Source organism: Cherax quadricarinatus, chromosome 11 (genome assembly GCF_038502225.1).
Source record: "Cherax quadricarinatus isolate ZL_2023a chromosome 11, ASM3850222v1, whole genome shotgun sequence".
NCBI lineage: Eukaryota > Metazoa > Arthropoda > Malacostraca > Decapoda > Parastacidae > Cherax > Cherax quadricarinatus.
Genome location: NC_091302.1, coordinates 43,958,312 through 43,974,040, shown reverse-complemented (window position 1 = coordinate 43,974,040; position 15,729 = coordinate 43,958,312). Strand labels below are relative to the sequence as shown.

The 15,729-nt window shown below is 39.0% G+C and overlaps 1 protein-coding gene across 1 annotated transcript in view; it reads left to right on the top strand.

Moving 5' to 3' along the window:
• Positions 1-15,729, top strand: part of Mms19 (MMS19 nucleotide excision repair protein) — a 95,881-nt gene that overhangs the window by 60,930 nt on the left and 19,222 nt on the right. The window contains exons 14-15 of the mRNA XM_053775171.2: positions 1,036-1,204; positions 15,247-15,413. Of these exons, the coding sequence (XP_053631146.1) occupies positions 1,036-1,204; positions 15,247-15,413 (336 nt within the window). The remainder of the gene's footprint in view (positions 1-1,035; positions 1,205-15,246; positions 15,414-15,729) is intronic.

Here is a 15,729-nt window from a genome sequence, read left to right as displayed (position 1 = left end):
TGTTTTATCATTTTAAAAATACCATTCTTTAGTTTCTGTGTATTCTATCACTGTAAAGTATTTTGTGGTAATGAAAAACCTAAAGATTACATTAGATTTGGTTTATTGTGGCAAAGCATACAATTCATAGAAAAATAGAATGTATTGCAATATAAATAAGTGAAATAGCACAAAAAAAAAAAAGACATTTAATCAAAATTTTCATCATCTGAGCTTGATCCCTTCAGTGCGCTCAGGGCCGTATTAAGGCATGGGCTATAGAGGCTGTAGCCCAGGGGCCTCTGCCAGCTGGAGGGCCTCTGGAGATTAAGTGAAAGAGTTACTATGTTATTACATCACATATATATGATGAACTGTTGACTGTTGAAATTTATTTTTTTTCCTTTTGAAAATATCACTGGGGGGCTTAACAGTACCTTCTAGCCCAGGGGCCTACAAAATCTTAATCCAGTTCTGGCCGTGCACTTGTACTTGTTGGTGTCAGTGGGTCATCACAGCTGTAGATGTATATTCTTTATTTTTCTGATTTATGCTGCATTTTTTCGGTTGTGTATGCCGATGGACGTAAGTCACATACGTTGGAAGTCACGGAGGATCTGTACTAATAAAGATATATATATATACAGTTGACGTAAGACTTTTTGCATTACGAGTTTAGTACATTTTGTGTATAAAATAGTGATAGTGAATATTGATTGTTATAATATTTTTTAGTAATACATAATTCTGTATTAAAAATAAACAGTCAGTTCATAATATTAACAATACAAACTATAATAATGGAATATAAAATTTTTGGTAATTATCAAAGGCAGAAATATATTGGTGACAATAGGTACACAAATATGAAAGTTGACGAATGTTTTTACCCTGGTTATATTTAATAAACATATGGTATTGGACACAATTCATTGGGGGCTGAATCTACAAGTTTAAGCAGTGATTTTTAACAGTTAAATGATAAACTGTATCTAGGGTAGTTAAACAAGGTCGTTATGAAACATGCTGTTTATTAACAAGAAGCATTTGTTCTAGGTGTATTTGTTAGAAGGCATCATGATGGGTGTACACCACTTGTCTGACACTGATGGCCTCCAGCAGCTGCTAAGAAAACTTAGAAGTTTAAGTTTATTCCACACTGAAGTTGGACTAAGAGAAACCTCAGCCATCCTCCATGCTACCATTATTAATAAAATTCCAGTTGGTAAGGCAAGGATATGCTGTATTATTTCTCTGTCCTCGTAATTATTGAAAATAGAATATAGAGCTCCTTATCATTAATGAACTAAAGTTAACTGATTCTTAACTTTTTATAGGGTGTTCACTCATTATTTATTTATTGAATTTATTTATTTATTTATTATATTGCTTTTTCTATATTTGAGGATGATCTTAACGCTTTGACTGTTTCAGGCCCCTCTCTGAAACTGTCATTCTATGTCGCCAAATATTCGAAAAAAAAAAAATATTTTTTCTTATGAAAATGTTAGGAATATTTTTGTGAGTGTTTTAAGCCTAAAAAAAAAATTTGCCATCAGTACTTAACGAGATATAGAGCCGCAAAGTTTGCAGAAAGTGACGTGCGTACAGCAACAGCGGCGACTGCCGCTCACCTGCTATTCTTTTATTTACTCTAATTCAAAGGTTTCTTGCATTTTTCAATATTTTTCTGTTCCAGGTAACTTATGTGGCCTGTGAGACCAATGTAAGGTGCATTCTTCAAATATACACTTATTGTTTACAACACAATAACAGAACAAACTTTATCACTATTAGTTTGTGTATACACTTTGTTTACACAAACAAACAATACAAAACAATGTTTATTACTATTGTTCCATAATATATATACATATGTACAGTCACTAAACACGTTCCTAGAACTGCTGCAGCTTGTGGAACTCTTTGAAACATGGGTATATGCAGAGGGGCAATTCACACTCCTCACACATAAAACGAGTGTCTCTGCGTGTTTGTGGGCGTTTTGTGGTATGCATACATACATAACACCTCTTCTGAGCATTTTTCTTGGCAGTAGTAGGAGGCAGTTGTATGGGGTAGTGATCACCAGGCCTGAAACGAGATGACGTGTGTGGGCGCTGGTCTATTGCAGGAGTTGCTCCTTGGTACTTTGCAATTATTTGTCTGATTACTGACAGGCAAAATTCACCATATGTTGGTGTTTTGTTGGTCTTCAACTTGTATATGTTATAAGCATTTAGCATAGAGGTATCAACAAGATGGAAAAAAGTTTTATATGCCACTTATAACTCTTGCGTACACAGTCTGCAAACCCAATCTGCATGTCACATTTGTCCACTAAGCGCATATTGAGGTTGTAGTCCATGACAGCTGCAGGCTTTAGAATGGGTTCATTGGTCTCTCTGTTGTCCCTGCCACTGGGTACCATTTCATTTCTGTGAACTGATGTCAACAGTGTGACATCACGTTTGTCATGCCACCGAAATGCCATGATGTCATTGGCAGCAAAGGCTTGCACCTCACCTCTGCGAGTGCCAGCGTCGAACCTTGGCATATGTTTACGATTACGACGCACTGTGCCACACACGTCTGTCAAGTTCACTAGCAAGAAATCACTGAGTAAGGGGCTTGTGTACCAGTTATCAGTAAATAACATATGCCCCTTACCAAGATATGGTTCCATCATTGTTCGAACCACATCACCAGAGATACCCAATAACTTCATGGTATCTCTCAAAGTATTACTGCCAGTGTACACAATGATATCCAAAACTAGACCACTTCTGCAATCACACAGTACAAATAGCTTTATACCAAAGTGTTTCCTCTTGCTTGGTATGTATTGCTTGAATGAGAGTCTTCCTTTGAATAAAATCAAGGACTCATCAATAACAAGCTTCCTTAAGGGATAAAAATACATGCAGCACTTTTGTTTCAGGTACATAAACACATTTCTGATCTTATATAACCTGTCGCTTCTGTCAGGCCTGGTTTTGTCTGAAAAGTGTAACATACGTAACAGTATCAGGAAACGATTGACACCTATAATGTCACTAAAACCTGGAGTTGAAATCAGGCGTTCTGTTGCCCAGTATGTGGTAACAGTGTGCTTATACACATGTGGCATAAGCATTATTGTGGCAAAAAACAGGTACATCTCTGCCACAGTTGTCTCCTTCCACTTGTGTAGCCATGATTTTGGTGAGAGAATTATATTTGCCATGGTGTAATCACAGTATGTGTTTGTTTCCCTGACAATGATGTCCATCAGGGGTTCATCGAAGAATAACTCAAAGCAGTCCAGTTTACTGGCATTGTTCCCAAGTGGACAAGATGGCTTTATTCCACTTTGTGTTTCATCAAAGTCATGGGGACTGGGAACAAACTCGTCACCGTCCTGCCAATCCCAGATGCGGTCTGCTGGTGGGGTCTGGATATTGTACCATGGTTGTGGTTGTGCAGGTTGTGGTGGTGCAGGTTGTGGGAGTGTGGGGTAGGGTGAGGCTGGTTGTTGTGCAGAGTCAGCAGCGTGGGTAGTAGCATGGCCCGCTGATGGTGCCATATGGGCCGTGCCACCCTCACTATCACCACCACTGCCTGCTCCATCACTCACATCATTCATACCCATCGTTACAATATCGTCATCTTCACTATCAGGTCGTGGTGTAGGGCCACGGGATGTGCTCCCAGAGTTTCTCCTTCCCCTTGGAACAACATATGAAACACTACCAGACCGCATGCTATGTCGTACATACTGCCGCTTCACTGGGGAATATTCACTCTCACTGTCACTAGAACTGCTTTCAATGACCTTGAAATCACTATCACTATCACTATCACTGCTAACATCTTGGTGTTGTACACGACCAAATAGTTTCCTCTTTCGTCCTCGTACAGGCGAACATGAACGTGAACAAGCCGGCCCAGCACCAGAGGTGGAAGGTTGTGGGTCATCTGGGTTTTCATCACTAATTACGTTATCCTGGGCACTTTTTCCGGTAACACTCACTTCAAAACCCTGGAATTCACTGTCACTGACATTTTCATCGCTGTTAGAGCTATCACTTGGGAACAAAAGACCTCCAATCCGCCGAGGAGTGAGGAACTTTTTACCGAGAGGCATGGTGAAAATGGACTAACAACATGGCGTTCCCACAATGCACCGCTGGGTCCCAGATTTTTTTCACAGGGTGCACACTGACCACTGAGACCCATTCTCTCTCATGTAGGTCTACCAGGCCTTTTCCGCTTGATTTGAAGCCGCTAGAATTTGTGCGTATAAATACGTCAGAAACATTGGCTCGTAAGACGTATTTATACGTCAGAAACAGTCAAAGGGTTAATTATGACTAAGTTAAATTTCAGCGAAAGTAGATGCTGAATAAACATGTGTAACATTTTCTGTTTCTTTGTCAATTTACCTTACTGTGGTGACATTTCAGAAACTATTCAGAGGTTATAATTTAATTTATATACATGGTGTTATTTCATTTTGTCAGATTTCTTTTTTCTTATCACCATTCATTAATATCTTCTTTAACTCGTTTTTGGATATTTCAGTGGCCTCCTCCTGTAACACATCTTTAGGTAGCTCACTGCCCTCCATATCAAGTAGCTGTTTGGGATTTAAATCATCTACATCTAAAGTATTCTCCTATGCAAATACACTCTGGAACTTCACAGTTCAGTATCTTAAACATTTTTTTCATCTAGTTCCTTGGTTTTTGCTATTGTCCTCAATTCTTTGCATTTTGTCTTTTACATTCAGTTTGCCTTCTACACACTTTAAGGACTTGGCTCTGTCTTCCTCTTCTCTTCTCAACTTTCTTTTATTTTCAAAGACTGCTTCTTTCTCCCTACTTACCTTTGTGTACTCATTCTGGCTAGTTTGAATCTCTTGACAAGTTCCTGGGTTGGCTCCCTTCTTGAGGATTGCCTTGATCCTGGTAAAGGGTTCTTGATCCATGGAATTAGGTCAACCCTTTCTTCCTCAGATATTACCTGATTACATCCCCTTTCCTAGGTTCTGTTTGACCTTATGGTTTTAGTACTTTCCCATGAATAAAATAATTAGGGGTGTACCAGAGTATCAATATTAATAATAATTAGGGATGTGCCATTGTATTAGTATCAGTGGTATCAGCTAATTTTGATGGTATTTGTGTCAGTATTTATGAGTATGGTCTAATTTTAATGGAATTGGTATCAGTAGTGTGTATTCTCTAATTTTCATGGTGTCGGTGTCAGTATAGGTACAGGCAAAAAACTTGGTATCGCCCCATCCCTAATAATAATTCTCAGTTTGCCTATTTTCTATAGTCCTTTCTTTTCCCTGGCTCTCTGACACTTAGTGTTAAACTAATCATTATTAATCCAGTACAATTCTAATTATAAACTTTTGTGATTATGAGCTTTTGCACCAGGTGGACACATCTGCCTGCTTAGTGCAAGGAACAAGTTCTCAATAAGCAAAATTGGTCTCTGTTGTATCCTTAGTTGCTGAGTGAAATTACACTAAGCAACTGTTGCAGATTATACAAGATACTTTTACTCTGTTGCTCTGTACTGTCATCCCTACAAAATTGCTAGTGGTATTGCAAAACTAAAAATCATGAATATTGCAAATTCAGTTTGCACATCAGATCCTGATTTCTGTTCATTTTGTGTTTCGGAAACAATGTATTATTCTAATCTGGATAATATTGACATTTATAACAGATAATGACCAGAATAAAAAGAGATTTAGGCATGAGAAAGCCATTGAGCCAGAAAAATGGATAGTTTATGCTATTCATGGGTTGCCCATAGATAAGAACGGTGTCCAGAAAAAAAAGTCACAGGAAAAAAGTCACAGAATATAAATCACAATTTTGGCTTGAGAAAAAAGTTAGAGTGTGAGCAGGGTAATATTTAGTGAAGGGATTCAGGAAAACCGGTTATTTTATATAGCTGGACTTGAGTCCTGGAAATGGGAAGTACAATACCTGCACTTTAAAGGGGGGGGGGGTTATGGGATATTGGCAGTTTGGAGGTACTATATGTTGTGTATCTTTATATGTATTTACTTCTAAACTGTTGTATTCTGAGCACCTCTGCAAAAACAGTGATTATGTGTGAGTAAGGTGAAAGTGTTGAATGATGATGAAAGTATTTTCTTTTTGGGGATTTTCTTTCTTTTTGGGTCACCCTGCCTCGGTGGGAGACGGCCGACTTGTTAAAAAAAAAAAACTGAGTAATAAAACAAAATAAATGGTATGTAGAGACTGAAAATATCTTACATAATATTGTGGCATTACATGTATATTAGGTGTTAGGTTGTACATTATTAGGTTTGTATTGTTACCTTTTCTCTTGTAACTTTTTTTTATGTGACTTTTTTCCTGTAACTTTTTCTTCTGTGACTTTTTTTCCCCTGTGACTTTTTTTCCTAGCCTGGATCTGATAAGTACATAGGATAATTGAAGCTCATTAATAAGGAAGCCCTCAGCTGTACTGTACTTCTCTCAAAAATAGCACTGAATGTGCTGAAGAGGCATAATTTACAGAACTTCAGTTACTGTTTTCCTTAAAAACCAAGACCTAAATGTTAGAATCCTGAGTAGTCCTTTGGTTACATGGTTTCCTATCTCAGGAAATAAAAGAAGGGATCTAGCACAAGCTTTATTAGTTTATTTAGTCCTGTCAATTCTCATCTTGCATAGCCAGTGAAATACACTTTTCAGAAGTGAAGTTGACAAGGAGATTGATTGCAGTGAGGATTTAGTTTGCTTCACTCTTAACTCATATTTTGAAGAGTGAACTTTAGGTGATATTTTGATCCATTCTGGACCATTATCTAGCCAGCCATGACTTGATAATGGTCCAAGATAGACTGAAATGTTGTCTGAAGTTTCTTCTCCCAGTTGTGAGTCAAAAAGGAATTCTTCCACCCATGGTGTTGTGACTTTTATTCTTCTTCACTCCATCTTTCCACCTTACTTAATCACATTTAATCATTTTATATAACACAACAATATACATTATCATTACTTTAAGTCCGGTATTGCAATTGAAGTGATTCATTATGCAAAATTGTTTTTCTAAGAAATGAGACAATTAGAATAAGGACTAGCAACATCTCAGTAAGGAGGGATAAGTGAAACATTTTTTTTTTTTTAACACAACTGCCGTCTCCCGCCAGGACAGGGTGACCCAAAAAAGAAAGAAACACTTTCACCATCACTCACACAGTGTGACTGTCTTTGCAGAGGCACCCTGGTATGACAGTTTAGATGTCACTCCAAACAGCCAATATCCCAAACCCCTCTAATGTGCAGACATTGTACTTCCCACCTCCAGGACTCAAGTCCAGCTAACCAGTTTCCCTGAATCCCTTCACACTCCAACAGCTCATCAGTTCCCAAAAACCATTCATCTCCATTCACTCCTATCTAACACACTCACACATGCTTGCTGTATGTCCAGGCCCCTTGCACACAAAACCACTTTTACCCCTCCCTCCATCCTTTCGTAGGATGATCCCCTACCCCTCCTCCCCTCCACTTTAGATTTATACACCCTCCAAGTCAACCTATTTTGCTCCATCCTCTCTAAATGACCAAACTACCTCAATAACCCCTCTTCAGCCCTCTGAACAATACTTTTAGTAACTCCATACCTCCTCCTAATTTCCACACTACGAATTCTCTGCATAATATTTACACCGCACATTGCCCTTAACCCTTTGAGGGTTTTCGTCGTACTAGTACGTCTTACGCGTAGGGGTTTTTGACGTACTAGTACGCATAAATTCTAGCGGCCTCAAATCTAGTGGGAGAAAGCTAGTAGGCCTTCATATGAAAGAATGGGTCTATGTGGTCAGTGTGCACAGTCTAAAAAAAATCCTGCAGCACACAGTGCATAATGAGAAAAAAAAAACTTTGACCATTTTTTTGGAATAAATCAGCGACTTTGCAGTGTATTTTCGCATGGTATTTATTGTTGTATTCTAGTTTTCTTGGTCTCATTTTAGAGAATGGAAGACATGTTACAGAAATTGAGATGATTTTGGCTGGTTTTACAATGAAAGGTGCCTTGAAATTGAGCTCAAAGTAGCAGAAATGTTCGATTTTTACCAAACTTCAAAATTAAACAAATCGTGCCAAGCGTGCAATACACGTCAACTGGTGAGTCTAATATTCTTTCACAAGTGCACCAATAATATTTATACCATTTTTTACACTAATGCAGTAGTCTGCATAACAGTAAATCTTATATTTTTTGTGAGAATAAAAATTCAAAGTGGAAAGCAAAAGAATATAAGAGGGGCCTTGAGACGTGACTAATGACTAGAGGAAATGTCATTTTAGTGCCAGGAATGTCTTTCTTGTTTATTCTGGACCCTATTCGGAAATTGGCATCTTTTGATATTTGTGTGAAATTGGCAAAATTGCTAAATTCTGACCACTGTACTGGATAGTTGAATTTCATAAATGGATGGTTTCTTGCACCCATTCGATAGAAAAAATGGAGTTCTAGCGAAATATTCATGTTTTTTGTCGACTAGTACAGCGAAATTGGCCGAAAATGGGGCTCAAAGTGGGCAAAATCGCCGATGCGTAAACATCGCCGAGACCGCTAACTTTGCGAGAGCATAATTTCGTAAGTTTTCTATCAAATTTCAAACTTTTGATGTCTTTATGATCGGGAAAAGATTCTCAATCTTTTCATAAGAGAAAATAATTTTTTTTTTTTTTAAATTTGGCCGACCCTGAGAATGAGTTTCGGAGAGGGCCTGTCGACCCTCAAAGGGTTAAACACGACATCCAGCCTCCAGCCTTTTTCTCACTGTAGCATTCGCAACCCATGCTTCACACCCATATAAGAGTGTTGATACCACTTTAAGCTCATACATTCCCTTCTTTGCCTCCATGTATAATGTTTTTTGTTAAGCTTTTAAATAAATAATGAGGGAGGGAGATGTGCTAGTATATATGGAGGTATTTTGTTTAGAAGCACGAAACAGACAGATTTAGAAATTATATGTTTGTTATGGTTAATAATATTGAAAGATATTTAGTTATTTTTAAGGTAGTAGGTTGGTAGACAGCAACCACCCGGGGGGTACTAGGGTACTACCGTCCTACCAAGTGAGTGTAAAACGAAAGCCTTTAATTGTTTTACATGATGGTAGGATTGCTGGTGTCCTTTTTTCTGTCTCATAAACATGCAAGGTTTCAGGTACGTCTTGCTACTTCTACTTACACTTAGGTCACACTACACATACATGTACAAGCATATATATATACACACACCCCTCTGGGTTTTCTTCTATTTTCTTACTAGTTCTTGTTCTTGTTTATTTCCTCTTATCTTCATGGGGAAGTGGGACAGAATTCTTCCTCCGTAAGCTATGCGTGTTGTAAGAGGTGACTAAAATGCCAGGAGCAAGGGGCTAGTAACCCCTTCTCCTGTATAAATTACTAAATTTAAAAAGAGAAACTTGTTTTTCTTTTTGGGCCACCCTGCCTTGGTGGGATACGGCCGGTTTGTTGAAAAAAAAAAATAGTTATTTTTAAGGTAGTAGGTTGGTAGACAGCAACCACCCGGGGGCAACTACCGTCCTACCAAGTGAGTGTAAAACGAAAGCCTTTAATTGTTTTACATGATGGTAGGATTGCTGGTGTCCTTTTTTCTGTCTCATAAACATGCAAGAATTCAGGTATGTCTTGCTACTTCTACTTACACTTAAGTCACACTACACATACATTTTTTTTTTTTTTAACAAGTCGGCCATCTCCCACCAAGGCAAGGTGACCGAAAAAGAAAGAAAATTCCCTAAAAGAAAATACTTTCATCATCATTCAACACTTTCGCTTCACTCACACATAATCACTGTTTTTGCAGAGGTGCTCAGGATACAACAGTTTAGAAGCATATACGTATAAAGGTACACAACATATCCCTCCAAACTGCCAATATCCCAAACCCCTCCTTTAAAGTGCAGGCATTGTACTTCCCATTTCCAGGACTCAAGTCTGGCTATATAAAAATAACCGGTTTCCCTGAATCCCTTCACTAAATATTACCCTGCTCACACTCCAACAGCTCGTCAGGTCCCAAATATTATTCGTCTCCATTCGCTCCTATCTAACACGCTCACACACGCATATATATACACACCCCTCTGGGTTTTCTTCTATTTTCTTTCTATTTCTTGCTCTTGCTTATTTCCTCTTATCTCCCTGGGGAAGTGGAACAGAATTCTTCCTCCGTAAGCCATGCGTGTTGTAAGAGGTGACTAAAATGCCGGGAGCAGGGGGCTAGTGACCCCTTCTCCTGTATAAATTACTAAATTTAAAATGAGAAACTTTTGTTAATTCTTTTTGGGCCACCCTGCCTTGGTGGGATACGGCTGATTTGTTGAAAAAAAAAATTTGATATTTATTAAATTTTATGCAAGAGTTGTCAAGCTGCTTAGCTGAGAAACTAGAAAGGACAAATAATGTATGCCAAAAATGTAAACAAAAAATCAAAGGTTAGCCATCAGCAACTTCTCCACAAGCTATAAGAAAAACTTTTGTTGCGCTGTTATTATTGATGCAATGTTTAACCCCTTAATTGTCCAAATGTAAATCTGCATTCATGCGCCCAGCGCTCCGAATGTTTTGAAAAAAAAATCTTTTTTTTTTTTTTAAATGAAGAGGATTTTTTTTTACATAAAGTAATGAAAAAAAAATTCTGGAGTCAGTCCTTTTGGAGATATAAGGTCGCAAAGTTGGAGCTTGTCGCTCACTTGATGGCAACATGAGGCGCTGCCGTTTGCAGAAGTGTTGCCGATATACCTTTTCTTCTCATTTTTTTAATTTGTATAATTGTTATGTTTGTAGGTAGTAGGTTGGTAGACAGCAACCGCCCAGGGAGGTACTACCATCCTGCCAAATGAGTGTAAAACGAAAGCCTGTAATTGTTTTACATGATGGTAGGATTGCTGGTGTCCTTTTTTCTGTCTCATAAACATGCAAGATTTCAGGTACGTCTTGCTACTTCTGCTTACACTTAGGTCACACTACACATGTACAAGCATATACAGTGGACCCCCGGTTAACGATATTTTTTCATTCCAGAAGTATGTTCAGGTGCCAGTACTGACCGAATTTTTTCCCATAAGGAATATTGTGAAGTACGTTAGTCCATTTCAGACCCCCAAACATACACGTACAAACACACTTACATAAATACACTTACATAATTGGTCACATTTGGAGGTGATCGTTAAGCGGGGGTCCACTGTATATACACACACCCCTCTGGGTTTTCTGCTATTTTCTTTCTAGTTCTTGTTCTTGTTCTTGTTCTTGTTTATTTCCTCTTATCTCCATGGGGAAGTGGAACAGAATTCTTCCTCCGTGTTGTTAGAGGCGACTAAAATGCCGGGAGCAAGGGGCTAGTAACCCCCTTCTCCTGTATAAATTACTAAATTTAAAAAGAGAAACTTTTGTTTTTCTTTTTGGGCCACCCTGCCTCGGTGGGATACTGCCGGTTTGTTGAAAGAAGAAGAAGAATTGTTATGTTCTGATAATTACAATTTGAAGTAGTTCTTATGAAGGAGGGGTGTTAATGTTGCAGTTTAAAAACTGTAGTGTAAAGCACCCTTCTGGCAAGACAGTGATGGAGTGAATGATGGTGAAAGTTTTTCTTTTTCGAGCCACCCTGCCTTGGTGAGAATCGGCCAGTGTGTTAATAATAAAAATAATAATAATCTTGTGATTTAATAGTTAATCTTTGTTCTGATACTAATATTAGGTACTGAATAGTACTCAAATAGTCACAAACACAGTGACAGGTGAACATTTTTATCTACCTTAGTCACATACTATTGTCTAGAATTATATACAGTCTAACCCTGAGTTTCGGCTGTAATCAGTTCCAGAAGCTTGGTCTAAACTCAAAGCGATCGAAAGTCAAAGCAATATTTCCCATAAGAAATAATGTAAATCCAATTAATCTATTCCAGACCCACAAAAATATTCGTAAAAAATGCATTTTTTGAAGAATAACTATAGTTTTACATACACAAAAGAATTATAAATACATATACTGTAGTACTTAAATGAGTAATGAAATAGATAAATAAACATTTAACCCTTTGACTGTCACAAACCTATTTCTGAAACTGTCATGCTATGTCGCAAAATTTTTGGAAAAAAAAAATTATTTTTTCCTATGAAATGATACAGAATCTTTTCCTGATGCTAATGACACCAAAAGTACGAAATTTGATAAAAAACTTACGGAATTATGCTCCTGCGAAGTTAGCGATCTCGGCGATATATACGCATCAGCGATTTCGCGAACTTTGAGCCCTCTTTTCGGCCAATTCCATTGTTCCAGTCAACCAAACTCATAGCTATTTCTTTAGAACTCCATTTTTTTCTATCAATTGAGTACAAGAAACCACCCATTTACCGATTTCAACTACCCAATAAAGTGGTCAGAAATTGGCAATTTGGCCAATTTCATGCAAATTAAAAAAGATGCCAATGTCAAAATAGGGTCCAGAATAAACAATGCAGACATTCTTGGCACTAAAATAACATATCCTCTGTTCATTAGTCACGTCTCCAGGCCCCTCTTATATTACTCTTGCTTTCTATTTTGATTTTTTATTCACACAAAAAATAGAAGATTTACTGTTATGCAGACCACTGCATTATTGTAAAAATTATATAAATAATATCAGTGCACTAGTGAAAGAATATTAGACTCCCCAGTTGATGTGTATTGGACATGTGGTGTGATTTGCTTACTCTTGAACATTGGTAAAAATCGAACATTTCTGCTACTTTGAGCTCAATTTCAAGGTCGTTTTCATCATGAAACTTATCAAAATCACCTTTATTTCTGTAATATGTTTTCCATTCTATCAAATGAGACCAAGAAAATGAGAATAAAACCATAAATACTATACGAAAATACACCTCAAATTCGGCGTTTTAATCCAAAAACACGGTCGGAGTTTTTTTTCATTATGCACTGCGTGCTGCAGGATTTTTTTTATACAGTGCACACTGACCACACAGACCCATTCTCTCACATGTGGGCCTACCAGCTTTCTCCTGCTTGATTTGTGATTTGAAGCTGCTAGAATTATTGAGTATACTATATACATCTGAAACACTGGCTCATAAGATGTGCATATACGGCCAAAACAGTCAAAGGGTTAAATAAACATTTAAAATCATATTTATGTACCTTTATTGAAGACTCTTGTTGGTGTCTAGAAGATAAGGAGGAGGAGGGAGGACATATTATTGTTTGGAAGGGGAATCCCCCTCAACCACTGCCTCCACCACTGTGGATATTGACGTTGTGTTAGCAGCGGGTGGATGTGGAAGCCCAGGAGGGATGTTCCTGTCCATCACATGTTCATTCAGTGGCTGAGGCACAACCTTCACACACTATACTCACACACACTCACCCACCCACCCATCCCTCTCACATTCACCCCTACATCTACCCACCCTCTCACAGTGGTTGAGGCAGTGCCACTGCCTCCACCACTGCCTCAGCCACTGTCTAAACCACTGCCTCAACCACTGTCTCAACCACTGTCATAACCAATGCCTCCACCACTGCCTCCTCCACTGCCTCCTCCACTGCCTCAACCACTGCCTCAACCACTGCCTCACCCACTGCCTCACCCACTGCCTACACCATTGCCTCAACCACTGCCTCCACCACTGCCTCCACCACTCCCTCCACCACTGCCTCCACCACTGCTTCCACCACTGCCTCAACCACTGCCTCAACTGCTGCCTCCACCACTGCATCCACCACTGCCTCAACCACTGCCTCAACCACTGCCTCTACCACTGCCTCAACCACAGAGGGTAATGTTCACTGGAGGATAAACAAAACCACACTGACTCACGATACCTGCGTGGGCAGGCAGACAGGTCTGGTATGCGAGCTGAAACACGGGGCACAGTGCTAAGCTTGGGACAAAATTTAGTCAAAAAAGTGCTTGAAACTCGAAGCGGCTGAAGCTAGAGGCGACCGAAACTCTGGGTTCCACTGTACATAGTATTTATAGGCCCCTGCAATGTTTTGGATATGCGGGAGTATATAATAATAATAATAATAATAAGTTCCCTTGAAGCATGATGTAAGACATGTCACTCCACTGCTGACAGTGCAGCTAACGGTGACATTTGATGAGCATACACTGCTTTTGCTTTATTTGTTTTCACTGTTACAAATAAACATGTTTGTCTCTCTGTCTAGCTCTCTGCCTGTCTAGCTTTCTATCTCTGTAGCTCTCTGTCTATCTGTGTACCTGTCTGTCTGTCATTCTGTCTGCTTGTCTCTCTTGTCTCAGAGAGTGCTCATGAACCAACTGGTATTACACACGATCACGTCTGCTTCCTGAACAAGTGAAAATGCGTATTACTTGACAGTTGCTAGTAATGTTTATTATGCATTATATGTATTTGCAAGCACAGTATAGCACTTTGGATTTTTTGGGTTATCCTAGGTAATTTACACCATGTATAATTGTATTTACGTATGTGTTTCTGTGAGATAGAGACAGAGATACAGAGAAAGAGATAGACAGAGATAGATACGGACAGACAGATGGAGATAGAGACAGCCAATCAGCCAGCCAGTTGGCCAGCCAGCCACCAGCCAGCCAGCCACCAGCCAGCCAGCCTGCCAAACACGTATTACATGTTCCAGAATTGTTTCTTTTTACTTAGGGCATAGGTTATAGGACATTCTGGCAGGATGACACTACTAGTGGTACCAAAATTGAAAGGGTGTTGCACAAATGTTGCACATCGGTTATTATCAAGGTTTTTGATATTTCCACTACTGTACCGCTTGTGGCCACATCCACCTCAAAGCCACTAAACTCGGGGTCAACATCGCTTTCCTTTTAAAGGGGGAGTGTTAATACGACATGACATCAGTGAATCCTTGGTGTTTGCCACACTGTTTTCTCTAGCTGGCACTCAGTTGAACTGGTGCTCCCACATGGTACTAAGTGGTCCCTGATTTTTTTAATACTGTGCACACCTAGGGTTAAGACTCATTCTATGCTGACCAGGCATCTCAGGCCAATTGTGTAAAATTTGAAGGCATGAAAATTAAAACATAGATCTACGTTTGGAGCACTAGCAGTAAGAATGTAGATCTATGTTTGGACAGTTAAGGTGTTAACTATGCAGTGTACTCTGTGTGGAGGGTCTGGATTCAATTACAGTTTACTTGCTCTTCATGTAGGGTCTTCATTCACTCAAGCACTAGAAGAGAGTAAAGAGGAACTTAACAAGGCATTTGATATGACTCATGCATTTGAGAGACAGCAAGCTGCACTCTACACACTAACATGGTTGTGTAAAGCTCTAGTGGTGCGTGGTGCTCAAAATCAGCATGAGTGGACAGCTAAGGTATAGTCCTTTTATGCATATTGTTGCTAAAATGTACATTGTAAACATTACTTACAGCAGTTTATATATATACTGTACAATTTTTTTAAATAGTAATTTTTTTTATTTTTTATTATCACACCGGCCGATTCCCACCAAGGCAGGGTGGCCCGAAAAAGAAAAACTTTCACCATCATTCACTCCATCACTGTCTTGCCAGAAGGGTGCTTTACACTACAGTTTTTAAACTGCAACATTAACACCCCTCCTTCAGAGTGCAGGCACTGTACTTCCCATCTCCAGGACTCAAGTCCGGCCTGCCGGTTTCCCTGAATCC